Source organism: Amblyraja radiata, chromosome 31, assembly GCF_010909765.2.
Source record: "Amblyraja radiata isolate CabotCenter1 chromosome 31, sAmbRad1.1.pri, whole genome shotgun sequence".
NCBI lineage: Eukaryota > Metazoa > Chordata > Chondrichthyes > Rajiformes > Rajidae > Amblyraja > Amblyraja radiata.
Genome location: NC_045986.1, coordinates 26,372,192 through 26,398,162, shown reverse-complemented (window position 1 = coordinate 26,398,162; position 25,971 = coordinate 26,372,192). Strand labels below are relative to the sequence as shown.

General features: G+C 46.2%; 1 protein-coding gene across 8 annotated transcripts in view; it reads right to left on the bottom strand.

Moving 5' to 3' along the window:
• The window catches only part of plekhg5 (pleckstrin homology and RhoGEF domain containing G5), a 93,194-nt gene that overhangs the window by 45,178 nt on the left and 22,045 nt on the right, over positions 1–25,971 (bottom strand). For 6 of the 8 annotated variants that reach the window (XM_033048226.1, XM_033048227.1, XM_033048220.1 and 3 more), the window contains exon 2: positions 20,225–20,301. Coding sequence is in view for 4 of the 8 variants with exons in the window: in XM_033048220.1 (XP_032904111.1) it covers positions 20,225–20,301 (77 nt within the window). In the remaining 4 variants the exon portion in view is untranslated. Of the gene's footprint in view, positions 1–12,131; positions 12,283–14,210; positions 14,901–20,224; positions 20,302–25,971 lie in introns of those variants that run through there. The other 2 variants (XM_033048224.1, XM_033048228.1) reach the window with 2 other exon arrangements.

Here is a 25,971-nt window from a genome sequence, read left to right as displayed (position 1 = left end):
GGTAGGGCAAGTAAGACTTACGTTGATCTGATGGGAGGCACAGTGGGGGAGCTAGTAGAGCTGCTGCCTCACAATGTCAGTCCCAGGATTAACACTGACCTTGGATGCTGTCTATGTGGAGTTTGCGTGTTTGTATGGGTTTTCGTGTTCGTATGTGTCCGTATGGGTTTTCCCCGGATGACCCGGTTTCCTCCCACATGTCAAAAACGAGCGACTTTGTTGGTTAATAGTAAGATTAAACGAGAACTTACCAGTTTGAAGTTTGATCTGTATTTTATGAGGAGTTACGATGAGGGATTACGTGAAGAACCCGCTCAGCGCGCATGCGCGGCATACTTCCAAGCAGCGGTGTGGAATCACAGATAGACACAGTTATTTGAAGTAAACATAGTAAAGATAAGGAGACATCAATTTATTAGTTTGATCCATATAATGAGGGTGGGAGCGGAGGGCACGTAATCCCTCATCGTAACTCCTCATAAAATACAGATCAAACTTCAAACTGGTAAGTTCTCGTTTAATCTTACTATTTTACTTCGGAGTCACGTGAGTGACTACGTGAAGATTTCAAAGCTCTGTGATTTCAAACCGTGTAACAGTTTCATTTCACTCACTGCCGAAGTTCTTGAGGGAGGAAGTGTTATCGTAATCAACCAATGAGTCTATTTGTAGAAAAACACAATGGTATTTTTTAAACAATAACAACAAAGAATTAAGTTGCTCCCCTGGGCTTAAATTAAATATTTGCAGTTCGTAAATCTTTACTGCAAATAAACCAGGTTTTGCCAACGGCTTATTATAAAAATTTTGAACGGTCTTTTCCCCCCCCCCCACCATCCTGCTGTAGCCAGGATGTGGTCTATAGGCATGTCCATTCTTTAGCCGTCGACATGGATGCTGCCCTGGTGGAATAAAATTTGTACATGTTAGTGTTTATCCCAGCAGTTTCTAGCACCTGCTTGAGCCATCTCGCAATGGTTTGGTTCGTCACCCGACCATAAGGTTTTTGTGACTGACCCACAAGGCATTTCATCTCCCTCGAATATTTTGGTTGTGTCTATGTAGGATAGTAGGTGGGTCATGGCACATAATCGTGGTTCTGGTGGGTAAGCCACGACTGGATTAGGTGTTCCTGGTCTGCTCTGTTTGATCAGTCGCTGGATAACGACAGATCTGGTCTGGAGCTGTGATCATGTTGTCCAGTCGCAATAGGTGTAGTGACTGGACCCTCTGAGCGGATACAAGTGCCATCAACATGAGCGTCTTTAGTGTAGCTTGCTCGAAGCCGAGGGATCTGGCTGGTGGCCATTCCCTGAGATATGTCAGGACCACACTGATATCCCAAATATGGGTATACCTGGGCTTAGGGCTTGATATTGTAAACGCCCTTCATCAGTTTTACCACCAGTGGATGGGATCCCATCGCCTGTTGTCCTGGCGCTGGTTTGAGATAAGCAGAAAGAGCACTCTGCGCTGTGTTGATGGCACTGTAGCTGATCCCTACATCGTGGTGTAGATAGGCCAGGAACTCCAGTATGTTGGTGGCTGTGGCTGTTGCGTATGTTGTCCCTGTTTCCTGGCAGTACTTCTCCCTTTTTTGATGCTGGTTAAGTACTGCCTCTTGGTGGATGTTCGAAGGGATGCCGAACAATCCCAGTTCCAGGTAAGGTCTGTTCAAACTTGCAACCCAGGCGTTTAATTTTCTCATGGCATGGGTGTTTAGCTTACCTGGTAGGTAAGTAGCTGATAGCCAAATATGTCTTTCGACACACCATTGCCAAATCATGTTGACCAATTTGTCGCATGATAATGATTTTATGCCACCCATATGGTTAATATAAGCCATCACCGTGGTATTTATCAATTTGTAACCGAACATGCAAGTGCTGCATATTAGATACATATGCTTTTAAACCATAAAAGGCGCCCAACATCTCTAGATAGTTAATGCCCAGTGTAAGTAGTAATGATGACTCTAGGTTAGTCCATCTACCACCTGTGCTGGATATGGAGTTAGTCGCTCCCCAGCCTTGAGCACTGGCATCTGTTTGAATAACTAAAGTAGGGTTAGTGATAAAGATAGGGCTGAAACTATGCCAAACGTTTTCTGCCCACCACTGTAGCTCTGATATTGCTTCAGTGGGTAATTTCATGACACGATCATAGTGACCTGTATGTCGTTTTATTGCCTGTACCTTTGCTCTCTGTAAATTTTTGATAGTGCAAAGGTCCGAATTGTGTAGCCGGAAATGCTGCTACCATTTCCCCAATTACTCTTGCTACTTGTCGAATAGTTGGTCGCTCGTTGACCATTAAATTGTTGCATGATTGTGCTAATTCAACCATTTTTGCCATATGGACTGAGTTAATTGTGAAGCCCAGGTAGTCCATGATAGTGGATGGCTTCAACTTAGATTTATCTGGATGTAGGACGAACCCCAGAGTTTCGAGGAGCTGTTTTGTAGCTGATACTGCTGCCACAGCCAATTCCATCGTTTTCCCTACTATCAGAATATCATCCAGATATGCCATGACAATATGTTTTTGTTTTCTTAGTATTGCCATGGCTGGGTTCAATATTTTGGTGAATAATCTTGGGACTGAAGTTAGCCCATAGGGCAATGCTTTGTACCATCCAGATAAATTTTAGGTATCTGCGATGATCCTTGTATATGGGTACTAGATAGTAAGCATCTTTAAGATCAATGCTTGCCATGAAGTGTCCTTTGGAATTCAGTTGTTTGGCAGTAACAAATGTCTCCATTTTGAAATGTATATACTTAACAAATTTGTTTAGTGATGTTAAGTCAATGATGATGCGACAGCCACCATCTTTTTTGGTTTTAGTGAATATATTCGATACAAATTCCAAAGGTTCATGTTTGGTCTTTTCGATGACCCCCTTTGTGATAAGTCTCACCAGTTCAGCTTGTCCCTCACGTTTCTCTTTGACGGAGGGAGAAATACCCTTTGGGGCCAATGTTGAACTGGCGGCGTTTTTTCTGACATGAATTGTATTTTATATCCACTAATGCTGTTGAGTATATACTTGTCACTCGTGACCATACCCCATGCTTCTTTAAACAAGTGTAATCTCCCCCCTGTTAATAAAGCACCCTTATTCTCTATATGCTGGTAGGAACCAGACCCACCTACCTCCATGGTTATTGGCGATTCTGTTTCTTCATTTTCCTGAAGGTTCTGTTCTGACGTGCTGGCGATGTTGGGGGGAGGCGCATTTTCCAGGGGGACCGCTGCGGGCCCTGATCTAAAAAGATCTTTGGGGATAATGTGCGGACCCCAAGCGTTCACCAGTCCCATATTGCGGACGTCGACTGGTGGATGCCGTGGGGTGCTGCCGCTTGGGTATCGGAGGTCTTGGTTTGCTCGTCCCGGGGCCTGCCCTCATTAGGCCGAAGGTTTTTGATGCTTCCTCCATCTCCTTCAGTTTTTTATTGAGATCTTTCCAAAATAGCAGCGCGTCCGTCTCCGCAGCTGGGGCTTTACACAAGCCCGCAAATTTGGGATTGAGGGCAGGTCTTATGTTTCCCTCCGGAGATTGTTGATCTCAAATTGTGTGGTACACATTAATGCCAGCACATCCTGCTGGCAGGTATCCTCTCCGTGGTCTCCACGGAACGAGCAAAGGCTGTGATGGCCGACGTCAGGAGCCTTAGGATCCGCTGTAGCTTGAGTTCTTGGGTCCGGATGTGTGACCCCACATGCCCCCAGATTTGGCTGTTGACACTTTTTACTTTGAGGGCCTCACAGTTTTCTGGTGCTGTGTGTTGTTTCAGCACCTCAGCGAGCACCTTTTCCAATAATGGTTTATTGGATAGATGGTTGATGCTGGCCGCCATTCTTGGTTCCAGTGGTGCTCCAGCCCGTGAGGTTGCTACAAAGCGGTCCACCACACCCAACAGCTCTTCCTGTTCCTGCACCCCTGGCATACTCCCGAATTCGTCCGCCTGCCCCTGTTCCAGACCAGCCCAGCCCTGGTCACCAATGCTAGCCTCCAGTAATGAGGGAGCAGAGGGCAGTGTACAGAACACTGTGGAGGGGGTGCCTGACCTCCCTCCGCGAGAGCGCTCTTTCTGCGCATCTCGCTGGAGCTGCTCCAATAGCTGTTGGATGCAGCTCAGGTGGCTGTCTCTCCTCCATTTAGGTGGAGACATGTCCCCGTCCAACGAATCGGACGCCACCGGCCGGATGCCTGTTCGGATGGCTAGACATCCAGCCCGCAGTTCAGGCACTAGCGGGACTGGGCTCGGCGCGGTGATGGGGATAGCGGAGCGCCCGGTAATTGTTCCTACCGCCTTCTTCTAGAGCTTTTGTGCTTTGTAGAAGCGAGAGCGCCCCTCAAGCAGCGCGTCTCGCAGGCACCTGCTCTGTGAGCCGCTCCAGCGGCTCAGGCGGCTCTCTCTCCCCCCGTGCGGGTGGAGAGACGTCCCGTCCGAAATCGGGAACACCTGCCGGATGCCTCTTCGGGTGGCTATGCATCCAGCCCGCTGCTCAGGTGCTAGCGGGCTGGGCTCGGCACGGTGTCGGGGAATTACGGAACACCGGGTAAACGCTCCTACCGCCTGTTGCTGCCCCCCTCCCCGACGGAAAACGTTCCTCTTCGAACGGGGGACAGTTTTGTTCCAGAGGCTTTTTCTCTGCCTGTAAAACACAAGCAGAAAAAAGGCTCCCCTGTAAAAGAAACCCGACCTCAGGGTATTCACCTGTCGGTCCGTTTCATTCTGTAGCGGGAGCGCCTAACTCCCGCTGCTGCCGCTGTTGCACTGCTGGCGTAATGCCGCGCCTGCACACTGAGCGGGTTCTTCACGTAGTCACTCACGTGACTCCGAAGTAAAATTAGCCTCTGTAAATTGTCCCGTGTGCGTAAGGAGTAGATGAACAAGTGGGATTTCAGAATTAGTGTGAATGGATGATTGATGGACGGTGTGGGCTTGGTGGGACGAGGGGCCTGCTAAACTACACCTTTCAAAACCAAGGAATGTCCCAAAGATTTTAAACCATTCTTTAAATTGTAGCCACTATTTTTCTGCAAGAAATGCAGCTGTCACATTGTGCACACCAAGCTCCCAATAACAGAAATCTAATAAGTGATGTTCGTTGAAGGGTAAATGTTGGCAAGAACAACAAAATAACTAATTCCTGGTACATGCCGTCGACCCGAAACATGGACCATCCTTTTGCCTCCACAGATGCTGCTTGACCTGCTGCATTCCGCCAGCAGTTTTTTTTTTTTTTTTGCGCCAGATTGCAGCATCTGCAGTCTCTTGTACCTCCAGGGAACTCACTCGGTTATTTTCAAGAGTGTCGTTGGAATTTTTGGATTTACCTGAAAGCGGAGATGGAGGGAGCTCTTTCTCAGCTGATCTGAAAGAGGGCACCTTTGACCAATGCGTCACTGAAATTTATGCTCACATTTTTAACGTGGTATTTGAACATTCAAAAGGTGAGAGTGCCTCCAAATGTGGCACAGCTAACACTCAAGGTGGCACCGCATTGCCCAGGGTGAACACAAGAAGGATGAATCAGGGGGGCTTTTCTCAGCACTGTGCTGTGAAGGGGAAAGATGAAATGATGTGGAGATGGATACTATATTATGAATGGAGAATGGCATGATGCTGGGCCTGAAAGAAGTGTGACGAAGAGAAGAGGTTGCAGACAAAGAGCTATGCATCTCAGAAACAGGACCTATGGCCCAACTCATTCCATGCCGACCAAGATACCCAATCCAAGATAGTCCCATTTGCCTTCCCCAACCCCAATGCCTCCAAACCTTACCTATCCAGGTACCTGTCTAAATGTCTTTTAAACATTGTTATTGTACCTGTCCCAACTACTTCATCTGGCAGTTTGTCCATATACCCTGTGTGAAAAAGTCTACCCTCTCACCTTAAACCTATGTCCTCTAATCCTTGATTCCCCAACCCTGGGAAAAAAACAAAAAACAAACTCTGTGCATGTACCCTCTTTGTTCCCCTCATGGTGTTAGATCAAACCAGGTGTGAAACAAAGTTAACATTTCAGGTCAATGATCTTTCATGAGAACAAATGGTAACACTTTCTCTTGTCACAGATGCTGTTTGACCTGCTGTGCATTTTCAACATTTTTGTTATTTTTATTTGAAGTAACAGATTGGTGTATGCTCATGGAAAACTTTTTTTTGAAAATACTTTACCAAAATTTCTACTATAAGTATTTTTCCAGCCTCTCTTGATATGCAAAGTTGACCACACAAATGCACACGGTACTTTTTGTGGTCTTATTCACTTTGTTGCCACTCTCACTATTGATACCTCTGTCACCCACTCCTTTTTAGGTAATTTCGGTACGATTGAGGATGACTTACTTCCACGGGCTTTGTGGGTTATGTGAGAGCTGAGGGGGTGAAAACCACAGACACTTCTAAAGATGGGGCAGGTTGGTTGTGTGTGCAAGGTGGTTTAATCTTCCACTGCTCCTGATGTATAAGTCAATGCCATCTCAAAGCCTCCTTTGCTTTGAGCAGTTATAGAATCAAAGAGCATGGAAACTAGTCTTTCGGCCCAACTTTCCTATGCCAAATAAGTTGTTACAAATAAGTAGCACCTGCCCACGTTTGGTCCGTATCCATCTAAACTTTTCCTATCCATGTATCTGTCCGAATGTCTTTTGAATATTGCTACAGTCCCTGCCTCAACTACCTCCTCTGGCAGCTCGTTCCATGCACCCACCACCAGTCATCGGCCAGAGATCCCTAGGAGTCATTGGGAATGTTTGCATTCATTCGTAAAGGATTTGAGCACAGTCTTGAATCTTTTCCTTCTCCATCTGGTAATTTCTTCCCATGATAGAACTCAGAATAGAATGTCTCTTTCAGGAGTCTGATGTCAGGCATGCAAACAATGCAGCTTCCCCAATGTAGCTATTTGGGTGTAACTGGAGCCACATCATTCCAGATGTTGGCCCAGAAGAGGGCATTGACACTGGGTTGTTTGACTCCCATTAATCCGGAAGATTTTCCAGAGGCAGCATTAGTGATCTTTTTTCCAGTGCCTTGAATTGCAGATCTCAGAAGCACACAGGAACACAGCATAGGTGGCAAATTTAGTGTCAAATTTGGCATCTTGCTCTTCAAATGCTTTTTCCCCTCAATTGATTGAAGGCCCATTGAAAGTGGTGGTGAATTATATTATCAATGGTCACCTCTGTTGAGAGGGTGTCCTGAGATATGAGATGTGACCAGAGGCAGTGTAGTGTCATACAGCACATAAACAGGCCCTTTGGCCTAAGCCAACCGTGTTGGCACCTGGGCTAGTCCCATTTGCCTATATTTGGCCCACATCATATCCATACACCTCTCCAAATATCTATTACAAGTTGTAATTCTACCTGTTTCTATAGCCTGGCAGCTTTTTTCAGAAATGGATTTCCTTCTGAGTGAAAATGGTGACCTTGAGATCCCTCTTAACCTCTCACCTCACGTTCGTGCTCTTTAGTTTTAGAATTCTCCAACCTGGGGAAAAGACTGCGGACGTTCACTTTATCCATGTCCCTCATCATTTTGGATACTCAAATAAGGTCACCCCACAATCTCATATGTTCCAACAATATAGTCCCAGCCTCTCCCTATGCTCCAGCCTGCAAGTCCCGATAACATTCTGGTGAATCTCTTCTGCGGAGGAGAGTCGTCTTGTGGTCACTGGGTGCGAGGGCTTTCTTCAAATACAACATCAAAGGTCCCTGCATCCTGAAATGCTTTGAGAGATTGGTTATGCCGTGAATCAACTCCTGCCTCGAAAATAGGCTGGATTTGTTTTAATTTACCTATCGCCACAACAGGTCAACAGCAGATGCTATCTCACTGGCTCTGCACTCTGCTCCGCACCATCTGGATATAATTCAGGCTGCTGTTCATCGACTACAGCTCAGCTTCAACGCTTCCTTGGCAGAACTCAATCAGCGCGGATAGATAACAACATCTACCCCTCACTGACCTCCACTGCAGATACACGTCCAGGCTGTGTGTCGAGTTCCCTGCTCTATTCCCCTTGCACCCATGACTGTGTGGCTTAACACTGCTCCAATGCCATCTAGAAATTTGCGGGTGACACCGATGTTGTTGGCTGAATCATGGGTAGTGATAAATTAGCATACAGGAGAGACAGAGAACACCTACCTGGTGGAGTGGTGCTGCAACAACCACCCTTTGGTTAATGTCAGCCAAACCAAGGAACAAATCATTGACTTCAGAAATGGAAAATCGGACGACCAATTTTCATTGTTTTCATCTCAGCAACAAAGAGAGGAGAGGGGCTGTCCCACTGTACAAGCTAATTCAAGAGCTCTCCCTAGTTTAAAAAAAAACCAAACTCGTGGTAAGCACGTAGAATGTACGGAGCGGGTACGTCGGAGTTCGGGGACGTCTCTTAGCGGCTCGTAACACTAACGGCAGGTACTGGGGAAACGCGGTAAGCTCGGGAAGACTCGTGAAGATTTTTCAACGTTGAAAAATGTCCACGAGAGCCCCGAGTACCTACGAGCAGCCATTACTGTAATTCTCCGAGTTCGAATCAGGGGAAACTCGGGAGAACTCTTGAATTAGCTCGTACAGTGGGACAGCCCCATTAGCAGTTTCAAATTCCTGGTCGTTAACATCTCATGGGCTTGGCACATTGATGGAATCACGAAGAAGACACACCAGCATCTCTACTTTCTTAGAAGTTTCAAGAGATTCATCAGGTCACCAAATATGCCAACAAACATCTATGGATGGATTGTAAAAAGAAACCTGAATGGTTGCAGCATGGCCTGGTATGGCATTTCCAATGCACAGGAACACAAGAGGCTGCAGAGAGTGGTGGGCTCTGCCAGGTCATGGACACAGCCCTCCCTGCAATAAAAAGCAACTACATGAGGCACCAGCTCAACAAGGCAGCATGCATCATCAAGGATCCCCGACATTCAGGCCAAGCCCCTTCTTGCTGCTACCATCAAGTAGAAGGCACAGAAACCTGAAATCGCACTCCACTACATTCAGGAAGGCTACTTTTTACAACTATCAGGTTCTTGAACCGATCAGCGCAACCTTAATCCAACTTTAGCAATGAAACACAATGGACCACCTCTTCCACTACCATGGACTTGTTTTCTAATTGTGTAATGTCTTGGTTTTTTTTGCAAAGACTTTTTCTTAATACAGTCTTGTAGAATTTATGTATAATGTGTGTTTCTGTGTGTTTTCCGAGTCTGTGCGCCTGTAATGCTACTGCAAGCATGTTTTCCACTGTAACTGTACTCGCCATACTTGTGCTTATGACAATACATTTAACTTAACTAAAATACTTTAAATTAGATTGCTCCTCAACTTGCAAAAGTGTATATAAGATCTTTTTTTTAACAAATGAGTCTTAAGTTTTTAATTTCTGAAATCCCATCAACTGGTCTGCTCCTATCTCTACCGTGACCAATCTATCATCTAAGATTTGATGTCCAGAACTGAATATTCTTTATTATTGACAATAAAACACAGTTGCAGAATCTAGAAATATGAATTAAAAACAGAAAATGCTAGAAGTGCTCGGCAGTTCAAGCAATAAGCATGGAAAAAAGGTCATCAGCCTGATATGTTAACTTTGGTTTTGTCTGACCAGCTGAGTCCTTCTTACACTTACTACTTTTGTTGCTTTACTCGCATGGTTTCTGACCAGAGCTCTGTGGAAACTGAAATTAAAATGAGAACAGCTCCATTGAACTGGCAAAGGAATTTGTCATGACTGGGGCCTCTCTATTGGTCTGCAACATCAGATGTTCGGATTTTAGTGATACTGTAAACACAGGCCTTACACATCTCACCATTTGTCACCAAAGATGACAGTTTCTGGGAATGGAGGAGTCAGTGAGGCGGAAAACTTTTGAAAGTGATATATTTGAGTGAGCTGACATTCCTGTCTTCCCTGCAACAGTTCACAGGCACCAGAGATGTGGATGGCAGACTGAAATACATGTTTGTGTGACCACTGCAGGTCTGTGCAATTCTTGCCTGCCATACGGGGTGGGTGTTAATTTCAAAATTCCATGTGACTGACTCATTTAATTCCCACTTCCTGATATTCTTCCTATTCTTTGTCAGGTTTTTGGAATTTGCAACAAAGAGTGTAATCTGGGTCAGAAAATGAGATCACTGTAGATCAGGGGTCGGCAACCTACGGCCCCCGGGCCGAATGCGGCCCGCAACACGAAATTATGCCGCCCGCAGGCGCATTTTTCCCCCCGTAATTAACTGGCATCCATATGTACACCATCCTCTGTGTGAAAAAGTTGCCCCTCAGGTCCCTTTAAGGTATGTCCTCTCTCACCTCACATCCATGCCCTTTAGTTTTAGATTCCCCTATCCTAGGAAAAATACTATCTCTAGAAGGTCACCCCTCAGCCCCTTGAGCTTCAGCACAAAAATAAAAGTCCAGCATATTCAGCCGCTCGTTATAACTTAAGTCATCCAGTCCCGGTTACATCCTGGTGAATCTTTCCAGCTTAATGACATCCTTCTTATAGCCGAGCAACTAGAACAGTGTACAGTACATCATGTGCAGTCTCACAGACAACTTGTACAGTTGCAACATGATGTCCAAACTCTTACACTCAGTGCCCTAACTGATGAAAGCAAGTGTGTCGAACACCTTCTTCACCATCCTGTCTAGCGGAGTCACCACTTTCAGAGAACTATGTATCCCTAGGACTCTTCGATCTACAGCACACTCCAGGGCCCTGTCATTAACCCTGTTAATCTGCCCTGGTTTAATTTACCAAAATGCAACAACTTGCACGTTTGCAAGTTATGCTCCATCTTCTATTCCTTCGCCCACTTCCCCAGTTCATATAGATCCTAACCTCAGTGGTATTCCTCATTTCGCACCAATACAAGGACTTGCAACCTCTGGAGGCATACTGTGACTGGGGATGGTCATTCCACGTGTCTCAGTAAAACACCCAGGCACCCAGAGGATGATCGCACGCTACCATGGTATCTCAGCTTCATTGAGGAATATGGATCTAGCAACCCTGCCAGGTTTCCTGCAAACACTGTGATGTTGTACCACGTGAAGAGAACCTTGATTCTCATCGTGATGAAACGGGACAGCAGAGGGGGCCAGCCCAAGGCCCCAGAGGGACATGAGCCTATCAACATGAGCCTATTTTTAATTGCCTGGGAACATTAGTGCTTGCAGGTTCTCCTCCAACTTACATACCATCCTACTTGGAAACACATTTTAAAAAAAATACACAAAGTGTTGGCTCAACTCAGCGGGTCAGGCAGAACATGAGTAGGTGACATTTTGGGTCAGGACACTTCTTCAAATGGATTGGAATGGGGGAGAAAGAGAGAGAGAAGGGGGGAGAGAAGGCAGCTGGAAGAGAGGTAGGGGCAGGACAAAGCCCAGCATCTACAATTCCTTGTGTCTACATTTAGAAACACAGTACTAAATCTAAATCTCACAGCTTTCTACCAAACAGCACTGTGGCAGTACCAGAGTAACCTCACCAGAAAGATTGGAGGAATTTAAGGAAGTGACTCACTTTACCTCTCATAGAAACATAGAAAATAGGTGTAGGAGGAGGCCATTCAGCCCTTCGAGCCAGCACCGCCATTCATTGCGATCATGGCTGATCGTCCCCAATCAATAACCCGTGCCTGCCTTCTCCCCATATCCCTTGACTCCACTAGCCCCTAGAGCTCTATCTAACTCTCTCTTAAATCCATCCAGTGATTTGGCCTCCACTGCCCTCTGTGGCAGGGAATTCCAGAAATTCACAACTCTCTGGGTGAAAAGGTTTTTTCTCACCTCAGTCTTAAATGACCTCCCCTTTATTCTAAGACTGTGGCCCCTGGTCCTCTCAATAGCAAGTAGGGATAGGATGGGCACTAAACGGTCTTTGCCAGCAATGTGCATAATGCATTGATGGAAAGGTCACTGCACGACAAATATAAGCTGGTTTTAACATTCTACAAATAAGTTCATTCGCTAACCATTGTTCCAAATTCCAGTTCTTCAACATAAGATGCAAGTGGCTGAGGAAGGAAGCAAAAATAAACTTGAAATGGATTGGAATTGTCAGAAGGTAAACAGTTACTCACTGCGTGCAGTGTGAGTAGACCAGTCTGCTGCTTCTACTCTCTGAAGGCTCATTGGGCGACAGCAGCACACACCAGTATTTTTAGAGCGGGCTCAGCAACGAGTGCCAAAGTGAGGCTGATCACTCCCTTTTTCTCTGGCATGTGTTCTCATTGTCTGGGACGAATATTACTTCCCAGGAAAGATTCAGCTCCAACCCAGCTGTGAAGGAGCAGGTCAGACAGGTCAAGGGAGCAGAGGTGAGAGGGAGGAAGGGGGAGGGGAGGAGGGGATGGATGCAGAAATTCTCCCCAATTCTCCCAGAAAGGAAAAGACGACTTCCTGGGACGAAACTTAAAATTCCAAAGTAGCTATCCACATCAAAGTGATCACACTGTACACTAATGCTATTAATGTTTTTTCCTCAAATCATCAAAATACATCTCTTCAATGCCAGCAAAAATATCACACACTGCTCATTGTTCATTATGTGAAACACATTGTGCAAACACCTCCCCCCCCCCCCCCCCCCCCCACTATTGGAGTAAATATCACACAACAGTCTTCACTATCACTGTAACTATCTTAGACTAATTTCCCATTTCCCTTTAACCATAAATCTGGCACAGTGCAAATATCACACCCTGTTCATCATCGCACAGTTAATGCACAAACGTAAATATTGAATATATGTGCATGAGGATGTTGTAGGTTTGTAAGATAAAGTCGATTCTCTGCTCAAACAGTCTGCCTGCAAACTGTCTGAGTTGGATGTTTATAAAGGAATGGATGGGTGAGGAGGGCTCTCTGAAAGCTTAAACAGGGGACAGATGTTTCCTGCAGGAAGAATAGAAACTAAATAGAATGGAACAAGCTGCAAGGGGCCATTGTTCAGGTTTGTTGCTGCTGGGAACTCATGCCTAAAAATATTCACTTGAGCTGTTTCTTGTTGCTTCCCTGCAGTTGAATAAGGAAGTAAGAAACTCAATGCTCGTCGGCTTTGCAGCCCCGATCCTGACCCAGTGCAACCGCTCTTCAATACAAGAGGAGCCCGGGGAGAGAGTACAGGAAAGTGGAAATGGAGACAGAAATAGTCACGGGCTGGAAGAGGGGAAGGTTGAGGAATGGGCACCGCAGTGTGGGGTAGCAGCAGGTAGAATGAGGGCAGAACAGAAACGGGGTTGGAGAGGGTGAAGTGTTGCACATGTAGGGTTAGAGGGAAAGAATTCGGGAGTTTAAAGAGCAAATGGGATGGACAGTGCAGGGCTCGAGGGCATCCTGGGTAAGGCTGACAATGTTGCAAGTTGATGGTTGGTGTTTGCAATCTGCATGATTACCAGTTTTAATGAATGCAATACTGTGTTAGATTCAGGTTCAGATTCAACTTTAATTGTCATTGTCAGTGTACAGTACAGAGACAACGTACACTGACAATGACAATTAAAGTTGATTGTGACTCTGGAAGGAACGTCCCTTGCTAACGGGAAAAAAAGAGATGACAGGAGTTTGATTGAGGGGGGGGGGATGACAGGAGTTTGATTGAGGCCCACGATGGCGTTGGGCTGCAGAGGCAGGGTAGAGGAGGCAGGGGACATCAAGTGAGGGGAGTTGGGTTGGAGTTGCGAGAACAGGGTGGTGAAGTTGATGAATGGGACCAACGGGGGAAGAACGATGAGCTTGTTAATGCCATGATTCATGTTAATGTGATCATTCAACTTTCGACTGGTTTTCCATCATAAGACACAGCAATACCGACAAACGTGGCCGTCATTTGTACACTCCATGATCCCACAAAGTGCCACGAAATGAAAGTCAGCTGAGCTCTAGACTGAGAAATTAATGTTGATTTAGGGCACTAGGAGAATCCCATACGTCCAAACACGCCCGTGGGATTTTTAAATATCCACCCCCAGCCCATATTTCAACAGAGAGAAACAGCTTAGGTGAGATCTCATTCCTCACCTGCCACTGAACTGATCTACAGGCTCAGAGAGAGAGAGAGTACGCCAAACTGAGCCAACTGACAGGCCAAGGCACATTCACCGTTCACCATCGTTCGTCAGCGTTGCTGGAAGTACATTAACAAACATTCATGAACTTACCTCTTTGTCCAGGGATTTGCTTGGGTCGGGGAGGGTCTCAGACATCTGGCGAGCTGGGTTCGGCCTAGTCTCTTGTAACGCTTGCTTCATCAACAAGTCAAATATGTTCGGCGTTAAATTTAGAAAACTCAGGAAAGATACATAACGACAAAAAGTTCGGCAGCCCAGTTGCCTGGAGGCTGCGATCCTGCGAGGATCCGATGAGCAAAATAAAGATGTTTCTGATGTAAATGTTGCTTTAATTTTCAATCTTCCAGAGGACGAAGCCCCAGTCTGTATCAGTAAGATTTTCGGCAGGAAAGCGATGGTTGTTGCTGGAGCTCTGTGCGTGAGCAGGAACCCCACTCTACTTTCTCCCTGTACTCCCTTGGGCAACGACTCAATAAACACAGCAACAGGAGATGATTAGCAGTGTGTGATTCTCAGGGAGGGGCTGTCTGATACAGCACACACTGTCTGAGGATCCTGTGCACACAAATAAACTGCACATACAGCGGCTGGGAGCAGTGCCCAGGTGTGTTAACCCTTAATAGTCTGGACTCAAAGCAGTATGGAAAATACAGTCTTGTCTCTTACATCCCAGATGTAAAAGTTCAGTATCATTGAAACGATTTGTTGCTGCAACACCTCAAATTACCAAGACCTCAGTCAGAGCTCAGTGACAGACATTGAAGGCTGTAGGTGAGACAGACACCAGAGAGACAGACACCAGAGAGACGGAGACAGCGAGACGGGGACAGGGACGCACAGAGAGACAGGGACGCACAGAGAGACAGAGACAGAGACAGAGACAGAGACAGAGACAGAGACAGAGACAGAGACAGAGACAGAGACAGAGACAGAGAGAGACAGAGAGAGACAGAGAGAGACAGAGAGAGACAGAGAGAGACAGAGAGAGAGACAGAGAGAGACAGAGACAGAGACAGAGAGACACAGAGACAGATACAGAGACAGATACAGAGGCAGAGAGAGAGACAGAGAGAGAGACAGAGAGAGAGACAGAGAGAGAGACAGAGACAGAGACAGAGACAGAGACAGAGACAGAGACAGAGACAGAGACAGAGACAGAGACAGAGACAGAGACAGAGACAGAGAGAGAGACAGAGAGAGAGACAGAGAGAGAGACAGAGACAGAGACAGAGACAGAGACAGAGACAGAGACAGAGACAGAGAGAGAGACAGAGACAGAGACAGAGAGAGAGAGAGAGAGAGAGAGAGAGAGACAGACAGAGACAGAGAGAGAGAGAGAGAGAGAGAGAGAGAGAGAGACAGAGACAGAGACAGAGAGAGACAGAGACAGAGACAGAGAGACAGAGAGAGAGACAGAGAGAGAGAGAGAGAGACAGAGAGAGACAGACAGAGAGAGACATAGAGAGGCAGAGAGAGACAGACACAGACAGAGAGAGACAGAGAGAGTCTATTTTTAGCATAATGCTATCCATCCTGACTGCTCTCTTCCATTCCTTAGTTCTGGCAACTTCTCTTATTTCCAATGTTGACGTTATGCCTGAGGCCTTTGTGCCCCTTCTCCCCACTTCCTTTCCTTGGCAATCAGTGAACTCATTTCCCCTTGTTTTTTCTGGACATTCCCATTGACCCCTCTACTCCATCCTCATTTAACTTCCTCGCCACTAGTATCAGGCCTCGGAAACCCATATTGAACTTTGTCTTCATGCAAACACATTCACACGACCTAACGTCAATACCCCGAATCCCCAAGCTCCATTCCTTGAACACTTCCCCCGAGGACCCCCCCCCCCCCCCCCCCCCCCTGTCCATGAGAACTTCCATTGTGCACTTAACACGATGGAAAACATCCCATGTTGTTCAAGAATCTAAAAAAACACTGAACACAGTTTTAACCCTTTATCTGCCTTTGCAAATTTTAATCCCGATAATTACTTTTATCCTGATAATCTTACAATTGCCTTTCAGGTTGGTATTTTAGCACAATAAAGTCTGCCTGAGGGGAGCCAATTCCTGCACTCATTGTAATGCTATAACAATGCATGATCTAAGTGAACAACACCACAGGGACCTGGGATAGAGGTGTATTGTGCGTCATACACACTTTCTCAAACACTTTCCACGTCACCCTCTATTTGTGACATTTCCTCTGTTACAGGGCACTGAATGACCCTTCCCACTTCACACAATGACAGGGAGAAACAGCTACAATCTGCAAAAGTAGAATGCTACACACTTTATGTAAACAACAAATCTCACAAATCCCTTCCTGTCCTGAGCTTCTCGAGGTTAGTATCAGAGCTGAGGCCAAAGCACTTTACAGCAAAGATCCTATAGCAATGGGCTGACGTGTAGTATGCAACGGAGCGGAACTTGGGCCATTTTTTCATCCATTTCAGTAACCGGACCCGACCCGACTCGCAGTGTAATCAACGTTGCGGGGGGGACAATTTGTGTTAATAAATTATAATTCTGAAAATGAGGAGAAGATTTTTACCAAAGAACTTTTATTTTTACGAGGATGTTTCCGTAACCGGGTTCCGTCTCCGCACTAGTATCTTTGTTCCGCTACGGGATTATTGGTGTGGAGACGGAAGCCGGTTACGGAAATGGGGCCGAAAATTACCCATGAATATGCCGGTGACGGTACTATGTCTTTTTCGTCGAGTGATCTATCTTGCTTGCTATAGGATCTTTGCTTTGCAGCCACCACCTATCACCTCCCAAGCTCTGGTGCTCTTTGCATCCCTCCGTCCCCCACCTGAGTCCATCAGCCAATCAAGCCCTCCTCACCTGGGCCCACCTGCTGCTTGCCTGTTCTTGTCCCACACCTCCTCTTCATCAAAGATCCCATAACAAGCAAGATGGCCCACTCGACGAAAAAGACCTAGTACGGTCATGGGCAGAATCACGGGTAATTTTAGGCCCCATTTCCGTAACCGGCTTCCGTCTCCGCACCAAAGATCCCGTAGCGGAGCAAAGATGACTAGTGCGGAGACGGAAGCCGGTTACGGAAACATCCTCGTAAAAATAAAAGTTATTTGGTAAAAAAATCTTCTCCTCATTTTCAGAATGTTAATTTATTAACACAAATTGTTCCCCCACAACGTTGATTACACTGCGAGTCGGGTCGGGTCGGGTTACGGAAATGGATGAAAAAAAGGCCCACGTTCCGTTCCGTTGCGTACTACACGTCAGCCCATTGCATTTAGCAGGGTGGTCTATCTTGCTCCGCTATAGGATCTTTGGTCTTCATGTCTTCGTAATGTCTATCTCTCCTGTAGTCTTGTGGTCTAATGAAGGGTGGAGACCGGAAACATAGATTGTTCATTTCTCTCCACAGTTGCTGCCTGCAGATTGTTTGGATACTCCAGGTACCAGCATCTGCCATCTCTTGTATCTCCAGGGAATATTCTTGCCGGGCATGCACTTTTGTAGAGGACAGTAACATTCTCCATGATGACTGCAGCACATGCGAGGCTGAGTCACATGTAAATTTGCAAAATACTTCATGAGCGATCAGTTTAGCAACCAAGACATTGCATTGACATGTATCTGACCTGTGTAATCCCAGTCCTTCTAGAGGATAATGGATCAGAGGGAGGAGGAAGAATGGCCATTCAGTCCTAGTGACGGTGCCAAGGCTTGCGAGACAAGCAATTTGCGCCACTCCAAGAGAGAGAATAAGTAGGATGAATGATGATTCTTCAGGAGTCATCAGTTAAAATTCTAAAAGAAATGTGAAAGAATCCACCAGAAATCCAGGGCTTCCCTTCCTGGGGTCAGCAGAGTGACGCTGCCATCTAATGGTCAGCAGGCTACCTACACCTGCTGCAGTGAAAACAGAAACCACTCAACAGGTCAGGCAGCATCCGTGGAAAGAGAAACTGAGTCTTTCCACCGTTTTGTTTTTATTTCAGATTTCCAAAATCTGCAATTTTTTTAACTTTCATTTCTGTTCTCCTGGAAGTCTACCGTTACAGTGCAACGTAACCAGTCTTTCACAACACTGCAAAACGCTGACCAAAAGAATGATTTCCAAAGTACAAACATTGCTGTTACATCAGCGAACTGAGCAGCTATTTTATGTGTCGCAAGTCCCCACAAACATACGGAATCCATGATCATTTTTAGTCATGATAGTTGAGGGAGGATTCTTGGCTGAAACACTGGGCAACTCCCTATTCTTCCCCGAACGTTGCCAGTGGAAGCATCATGATAACAAACAAGTCCTAAATCTGTCTCAAACCGAAATTTGTTCTTATAATATTTATTTTTCAGGGTGCAGTGTTGCTGGAAAAGCCAGTGTTATTACTCATCCCTAATTTACTTTGAAACTGTTGTGGTGAGCCACTTCTCTCATTATGCAGTTAGATGGGAAGTTCTAGGACTTGGACCAGGCAGTGATTAATGACTGACAATATATTGCTAAGTCAGGATGATGTGTGATTTGATTGAAAGATCCAGCATGGAATCAGGTCCTTTGGCTCTCGTGTCCATGCCCATCATCGATCACCCATCCGCCATAGTTCCACGTTATCCCACTTTAGCATCCATGCCCAACACACGCGGAAATCTACAGAGGCTAATTAACCTCCAAACCTGCACGTCTTTGGGATGTGTAGACTCCATACAACACCTGAGGTCAGGGTCGAACCCAAATCTTTGGCACTGTAAGGCAGCAGCTCTACCAGCTGCGCCATTGTGCCACACTCTTGGAGAGAACAGGAGGGTTGGGGGGGGGAGGGGGGGGGAGTTGGTGTTTGCAGGCTAGCTAGTTAGCCAAATTTTGGAGAATTCAATGTCTATGCTGTTAGATTGTAAGTTACCCAAGTGGAATACGAGTTGCTGTTCCTCCAGTTTGTGAGGGGCCTCACTCTAGCCAAGGAGTCAGCCTAGGACAGAAACGTTAGTTTGGGAATGGGGAGAGGAGTTAAAATGGTTAACAAACGGGACATCCAGCTGGGCCTTGCCGATTCAGCGCACGTGATGTCACTGGTATGAAGGAGGCCACATCAGGAGCAACATGTGCAGTAGATGAGGTTAGAAGAGCGTCACATGAACCTTTGTCTCAGTTGGATGGAGTGCTGGGTTCCATGGATGGATGCGTGGGAGCAGGTATAGGGGGAAGGTTTCACATGTCCTGAAGTGGCAGGGGGAAGTATCTGGGGAGGGGGTGGTTTGGGTGGGAAGAGATGAATGAACCAAGAAGTTGCAGAGGGCACAGTCTTTGTGGAAAGCGAGAAGGGGTTGGGATGGAAAGGTGTGACTGGTGGTGGGATCTCGTTGAATGCAGTGGAAATATCGGAGAATGATGTGTTGGATGCGAAGTGAAAGCAAGTGCAGAACTACAGTACACAGAAGAGACACAGGTGAGGGGTCCATCTATGACAGCCCGGGGAGAAACACGTTTACTAAAGAGGGCATCTCAGATGTCCTGGTTTGGAAGGCCTTATCTAAGAGGCAATTGCGGCAGAGATGGAGACATTGAGAGTAGGTGAAGACCAATGACCTTGACCTTAGTACAGGTATATGAATTAAATTAAATCACAAAAGGATAATGATATCCACTGCAAAAGGATAAAAATAAATGCTGTAATATAACAAATAATAAAAAGATCAAAGTTCTCTCCCTGTTGGCCAAGGTTAATGTGCTCTACAAACACGCCCAGTTCAACATGCTTCACTTCATTCAAATATCCATTAATAATCTCTGCAGTCGTGGGCAGATTGAGAATTTTGGCTAAATTATTAACCCAGACGTGCGAAGATAAAGACAGTATGGGGTTGGGGTTACTGGTTGGAAGGGAAGAGATAGAGAAGGAACACATAGATATGTCAATACAAGCATGTGCATATCAGTCACAAGAAGGGGTGGGAGATTGCAACCTTCACGTGGTCCGCCCTGTTTCAACAAATGCAATCAAGCCGGTGTGCACAATCAAATAAGATCAAATAGAACAAGTTGTCTTACAACTTTAGGCTGTGCACGCCATACGCAAGAAGAAGAAGAAGAAGAAGTCACAAGAAGTAGCAAGTTTTCTTACCTTCACAGCCCTCCTCTTGTTAACACAGTCCTGGTGCTGACAAAGCAGGATTTTCTCTTCTGTTAAACTCCGCTCATCTGCAGAATGCAAAAATCATATTTAGTGCCACAAGAAACAACTGGAGCAAAAGAAAAACAATACATTGAGACCGACAAAGCGGTAATCTGGGATTCTGAAAACAAAACAGAATTGCCGAGAACGAAGTTACCACTGTTATACAGAGCTCGGAGAGTATGGAATAGTAATTTCACTGAGAGTAACAAAAACAGGATAAGATGCTAAGAGTAATGAATCAAAAAATTGTGACAATTTTGTAACTTTTTAAAATAATGCTGTTTTTCCACAATCTGCTGAGAGGGACAGGAGTAATTCATCGTAACATGGTAACAGAGTAATAATGCTGTATATTGAGAGTAACAAAGCAGCTGCACAGGCTACTAAGATTTATCAAGCAATAATTTACAAGGATATTACCAGAACTCGAAGGGCTGAAGTATAGGGAGAGATTATGCAGGCTAGGACTTTATTCCTTGGAGCACAGGAGGCTGAGGGGTGACCTTATGGAGGTGCATAAAATCATGAGGAGAATAGATAGGGTGAATGCACAAAGTCATGGTAGAGGAATCCAGAACTAGAGGGCATAGGTGAGAGGAGAAAGATTTAATACGAACCCGAGGGGCAACATTTTGTGGTGGTGGATATATAGAACGAGCTGCCAGAGGAGGTAGTTGAGGCAGGTACAATAACAACATTTAAAAGAGCAGGTACATGGAAAGACAATAGACAAAAGGTGCAGGAGTAGGCCATTCGGCCCTTCGAGCCAGTACCGCCATTCAATGTGATCGTGGCTGATCATCCACAATCAGTACCCCGTTCCTGCCTTCTCACCATATCCCCTGACTCCGCTATCTTTAAGAGTATCTAACTCTCTCTTGAAAGCATCCAGAGAATTGGCCTCCACTGCCTTTGTGGCAGAGAATTCCACAGATTTACAACCCTCTGTGTGAAAAAAGTTTTTCCTTATCTCCGTTCTAAATGGCTTATCCTTTATTCTTAAATGGTTTTAGAGTGATATTAGTCAAAGGCAGGCAAATGCAACTGGTATGGATGAGGCATCTGGATTGGCATGGACGAGTTGTGCTGAAGGGCCTGTTTCCATGCTGTGTGACTCTACGACTGTGGAAGATAAAAGACTCGACTGGAGAAGATTTCCTGGACACAGAGAGATTGGATATTGTTGGCCGAATGACCTCTTCCCGTAGGACAGGGTAAGAACCATAAGTCCCCGTAGGACAGGGTAAGAACCATGAACAGGGTTGGATCTATGCAAAAGTGGTGATCAAGGGAAAATCCTTGGCTCAGTGATAGGCAGAGGAAACATAGAAACATAGAAAATAGGTGCAGGAGGAGGCCATTCAGTCCTTCGAGCCAGCACCGCCATTCATTGTGATCATGGCTAATCGTCCCCTATTGATAACCTGTGCCTGCCTTCTCCCCATATCCCTCGACTCCACTAGCCCCTAGAGCTCTATCTAACTCTCTCTTAAATCCATCCAGTGACTTGGCCTCCACTGCCCTCTGTGGCAGGGAATTCCATAAATTCACAACTCTCTGGGTGAAAACGTTTTTTTCTCACCTCAGGCTTAAATGACCTCCCCTTTATTCTAAGACTGTGGCCCCTGGTTCTGGACTCGTCCCACATTGGGACCATTTTTCCTGCATCTAGCTTGTCCAGCCCTTATATAATTTTGATGGGTGAATGATGAACATGGAAGGGATCCATGGGTCAGTGATGAAGAAGGGGGTAATCCATGGAGCAACGATTTGTCAGCAAGTACAGAAATCCTGTAAACATACTTTTGTTTGATGTTTATGGAAACCAGTAATGAGATCAGTCAAAGCATGAGGGAGAACAGATAATCACTTGGCAATTCATGCAAATCAATTTGTCTTGTCCAGAACATTCTACAGCATATTGTTAAAGATTGTCAACCCATTGAGATTTATGTTGGAGAACTCCCACCAGTACACTGTGAGCCAAACAAGTTGCTCTCTAATTAGGACGTAGCACAGTAGTCACTGTATTTAACAAGAGCTCTCCCACATGGCAGTCAATAATATTCATTGCAACAGATCTTTGTGAAGCTGCTCCCACACACACTCCAGGAATCCATGTTGCCATCATTAAAGCTCTCAGAACTCACGACTGCATTGAGGGAGAAACAGGATTTCATTCAGAGGCTGTATGGGATCCAGACTATTCAAATGTCCCGTCAGAGGGGTTGATTTGGTCCTGGATATCATGTACAAATCACACTTGCTTCTGCCCCTCAATTTCTGGTGTGCAAGTGTGGAGAAAGAACAACAGCCAAAGTAAGTGCGGGAGAGAGATTTGGGAACAAGGAGGGACATAAATGGTCCTTATTGTATTAATACCTCTTTTAGCACAGTACATAGAACAGTACAGCAGAGTTAGAGGCCCTGCGGCCCACAATATCCAAGCCGAACATGATGCCATGTTAAACTAATCTCCTCTGCCTGCATGTGATCCATATCTCTCCATTCCCTGCATATCCATGTGCCTGTTTAGAAGCTTCTTAAATACCACTACCTCCACCACCACCCCGGGCAGCGGGTTCCAGGCACCTTCCCTTCTCCGTGTAAAAAAACCTTGCCCTGCACATCTTCTTATACTGATGCCCTCTAGTCTTTGACAGTTCTTCCCTGGGAAAAAGATTCTGACTATACAGCCATCTATGCCTCAATTTTACTTCGGAGTCACGTGAGTGACTACGTGAAGAACCCGCTCAGCGCGCATGCGCGGCATTAACGCCAGCAGTGCAACAGCGGCTGCAGCGGGATTTAGGCGCTCCCGCTACAGAATGAAACGGACCGTCAGGTGAGTATCCTGAGGTCGGGTTTCTATTACAGGGGAGCCTTTTTCTGCTTGTGTTTTACAGGCAGAGAAAAAGGCTCTGGAACAAAACTGTCCCCCGTTCAAGGAGGAACGTTTTTCCGTCGGGGAGGGGGGCAGCAAGAGGCGGTAGGAGCGTTTACCCGGTGTTCCGCTATTCCCCGACACCGTGCCGAGCCCAGCCCGCTAGTACCTGAGCAGCGGGCTGGATGCATAGCCACCCAAAGAGGCATCCGGCAGGTGTTCCCGGTTTCGGACGGGACGTCTCTCCACCCGCACGAGGGGAGAGAGAGCCGCCTGAGCCGCTGGAGCGGCTCTCGGAGCAGGTGCCTGCGAGACGCGCTGCTTGAGGGGCGCTCCCGCTTCTACAAGGCACAAAAGCTCTAGAAGAACCTGTCCAACGGAGGAGCGTTCCATTGCAGGGGGGGGCTGTAACAGGCGGTAGGAACAATTACCGGGCGCTCCGCTATCCCCATCACCGCGCCGAGCCCAGTCCCGCCAGTGCCTGAGCTGTGGGCTGGATGTTTAGCCATCCGAAGAGGCATCCGGCCGGTGGCTTCCGACTTGTCGGAGGGGACGTCTCTCCACCCGCATGGGAGAGAGACAGCCACCTGAGCCGCTGGAGCGGCTCCTGGAGCAGGAGCTCCTGCGAGACACGCTACGTGAGGGGCAGTCTCGCTGGAGGGTTCAGGCATACCCTCCACAGTGCCTAGGCACTGCCCATCGCTTCCTCCTTAATGTGGTTAGCTTTGTGGTGACCAGTGGCTGGGCTGGTCATGAAGAGGGGTCATTGGCTGAACAACATCGGGAGTGTGCTTGAGGTACAGGATCAGGAAGAGCTGCTGGGTGTGGCCGCTATGTGGCTCCACCACTAGCGGGATGGCTTTTCAGTCTCAACTGATGGCCAGCTTACTAGCTGTTCTTTTCAAAAATCTCCAAGACAGGTAGTCATGAGGCGTTGGATTTCATCACGCTTCCCCTAAATTGCATTTACTCAAAGTGGCCACCCCATTGAGGGTACATTGAGCATCGCTTTAAAAAAGCCAAAATATCAAAAAAAATGAATTTGATATCCCTGACGTCGGCTATCATTTTCGCATGCCCTTCCAGAGGGTCACGGTAGTATGGCAAAACACCTGACCTACTGTTCGCAGTGCTCCGCAACTTCTCAGGAAGTTATAAAACCTGCCCTCAACTCAAAAATTTTACAGGACTGTGAGAACGCCGACCTCACAACCACAGATCCTGCTGTCTGGCTAAGTTACCAAACCAAGCCTAAAAAACTGGACGAAGTGTCCAAAATATCGGCGCAAGAGGGCAGGGTCTGGAATGAGCACCACACGTAAACCAGTCAGCAGTACCTCTAACGCGTCCACCAGGAGGGTCCACCTCATGGTACTGGTGAAAGCTCGGGGCCTGCATGCCAATCCCGTAAGCCTTTCAGGCCAAGGCCCAGAGCAGGCCCCATGGAAAATGCGCCACCCCCCAACACCACCACCACGTCAGACAACGTGCAAGACTCGTTGGACCGGCAGGAAACAGAAGAATACCCATAACCATGGAGGTAGGTGGGTCTGGTTCCTACCAACGTATAGAAAATAGGGGCTTAATACTAACAGGGGGGAGATTACACCTGTTTTAAGAAGCACGGGAGTCTATCACAAGTGATCAGTATATACTCAATGGCTTTAGTGGATACAAAATACAATTCATACTAGAAAAATTGCCACCAGTTCAACATTTACCCCAGAGGGTATTTTCCCTCTCCGTTAAAGAAACGAGAGGGGCAAGCTGTACTGGTGAGACTAATTACAAAGGGTATCATGGGAAACATGAACCCTTGGAATTCGTATCAAATATTCGTCACTAAACCCAAAAAGATGGTGGATGTCGCATCATCATTGACTTAACTTCACTAAATATGGTTGTTAAGTATATACATTTCAAAATGGAAACGGTTGTTACTGCCAAACAACTAATTTCCAAAGGATACTTCATGGCAAGCATTGATCTTAAAGATGTTTACTATTTTAGTACCATTCACAAGGATCATCGCAGATACCTGAAATTTACCTGGATGGGGCAGCTATGGCAATTTAAAGCGTTACCCAATGGGAAAATAGGCAAGACCATGGAATTGACTATGTTAGCTGTATCAGCTACCAAACAGTTATTCGAAACCCTGGGATTGTCTTACATCCAGATAAATCTAAGTTGAAGCCATCCACAATCATGGACTACTTGGGCTTCACAATTAATTCAGTCTACGCGACTGTAACTTTGCCAAGAGACAAAACAGTTGAATTGGCACAATCATGCAACAATTTAATGGTCCACGTACTCCCAACTATTCGACAAGTAACAGACTAATTGGGAATATGGTAGCAGCATTTCCGGCTACACAATTCAGACCTTTGCACTGTCAAAATTTACAAAGAGCAAAGGTACAGGCACCAAAACGACATACAGGTCATTATGATCGTGTCATGAAGTCACCCACTGAAGCAATATCATAACTACAGTGGTGGGCAAAAAATGTTTGGCATAATTTCAACCTATTATCATCACTAACAAGTAGTAGATGGACTAACCCAGAATCATCGTTACCACTTACACTGGGCATTAATTATCTACAGATGTTGGGTGACTTTTATGGTTTAAAAGCATATGCACAAATATGCATCACTTGCATGTACGGTTACAAATAGATAATACTACGGTGGTAGCCTACATTAACCATATGGGCGGCATAAAATCGGTATCATGCGACAGTTGGTCAACACAATTTGGCATTGGTGTGTCGAAAGACATATTTGGCTATCAGTAACTTACC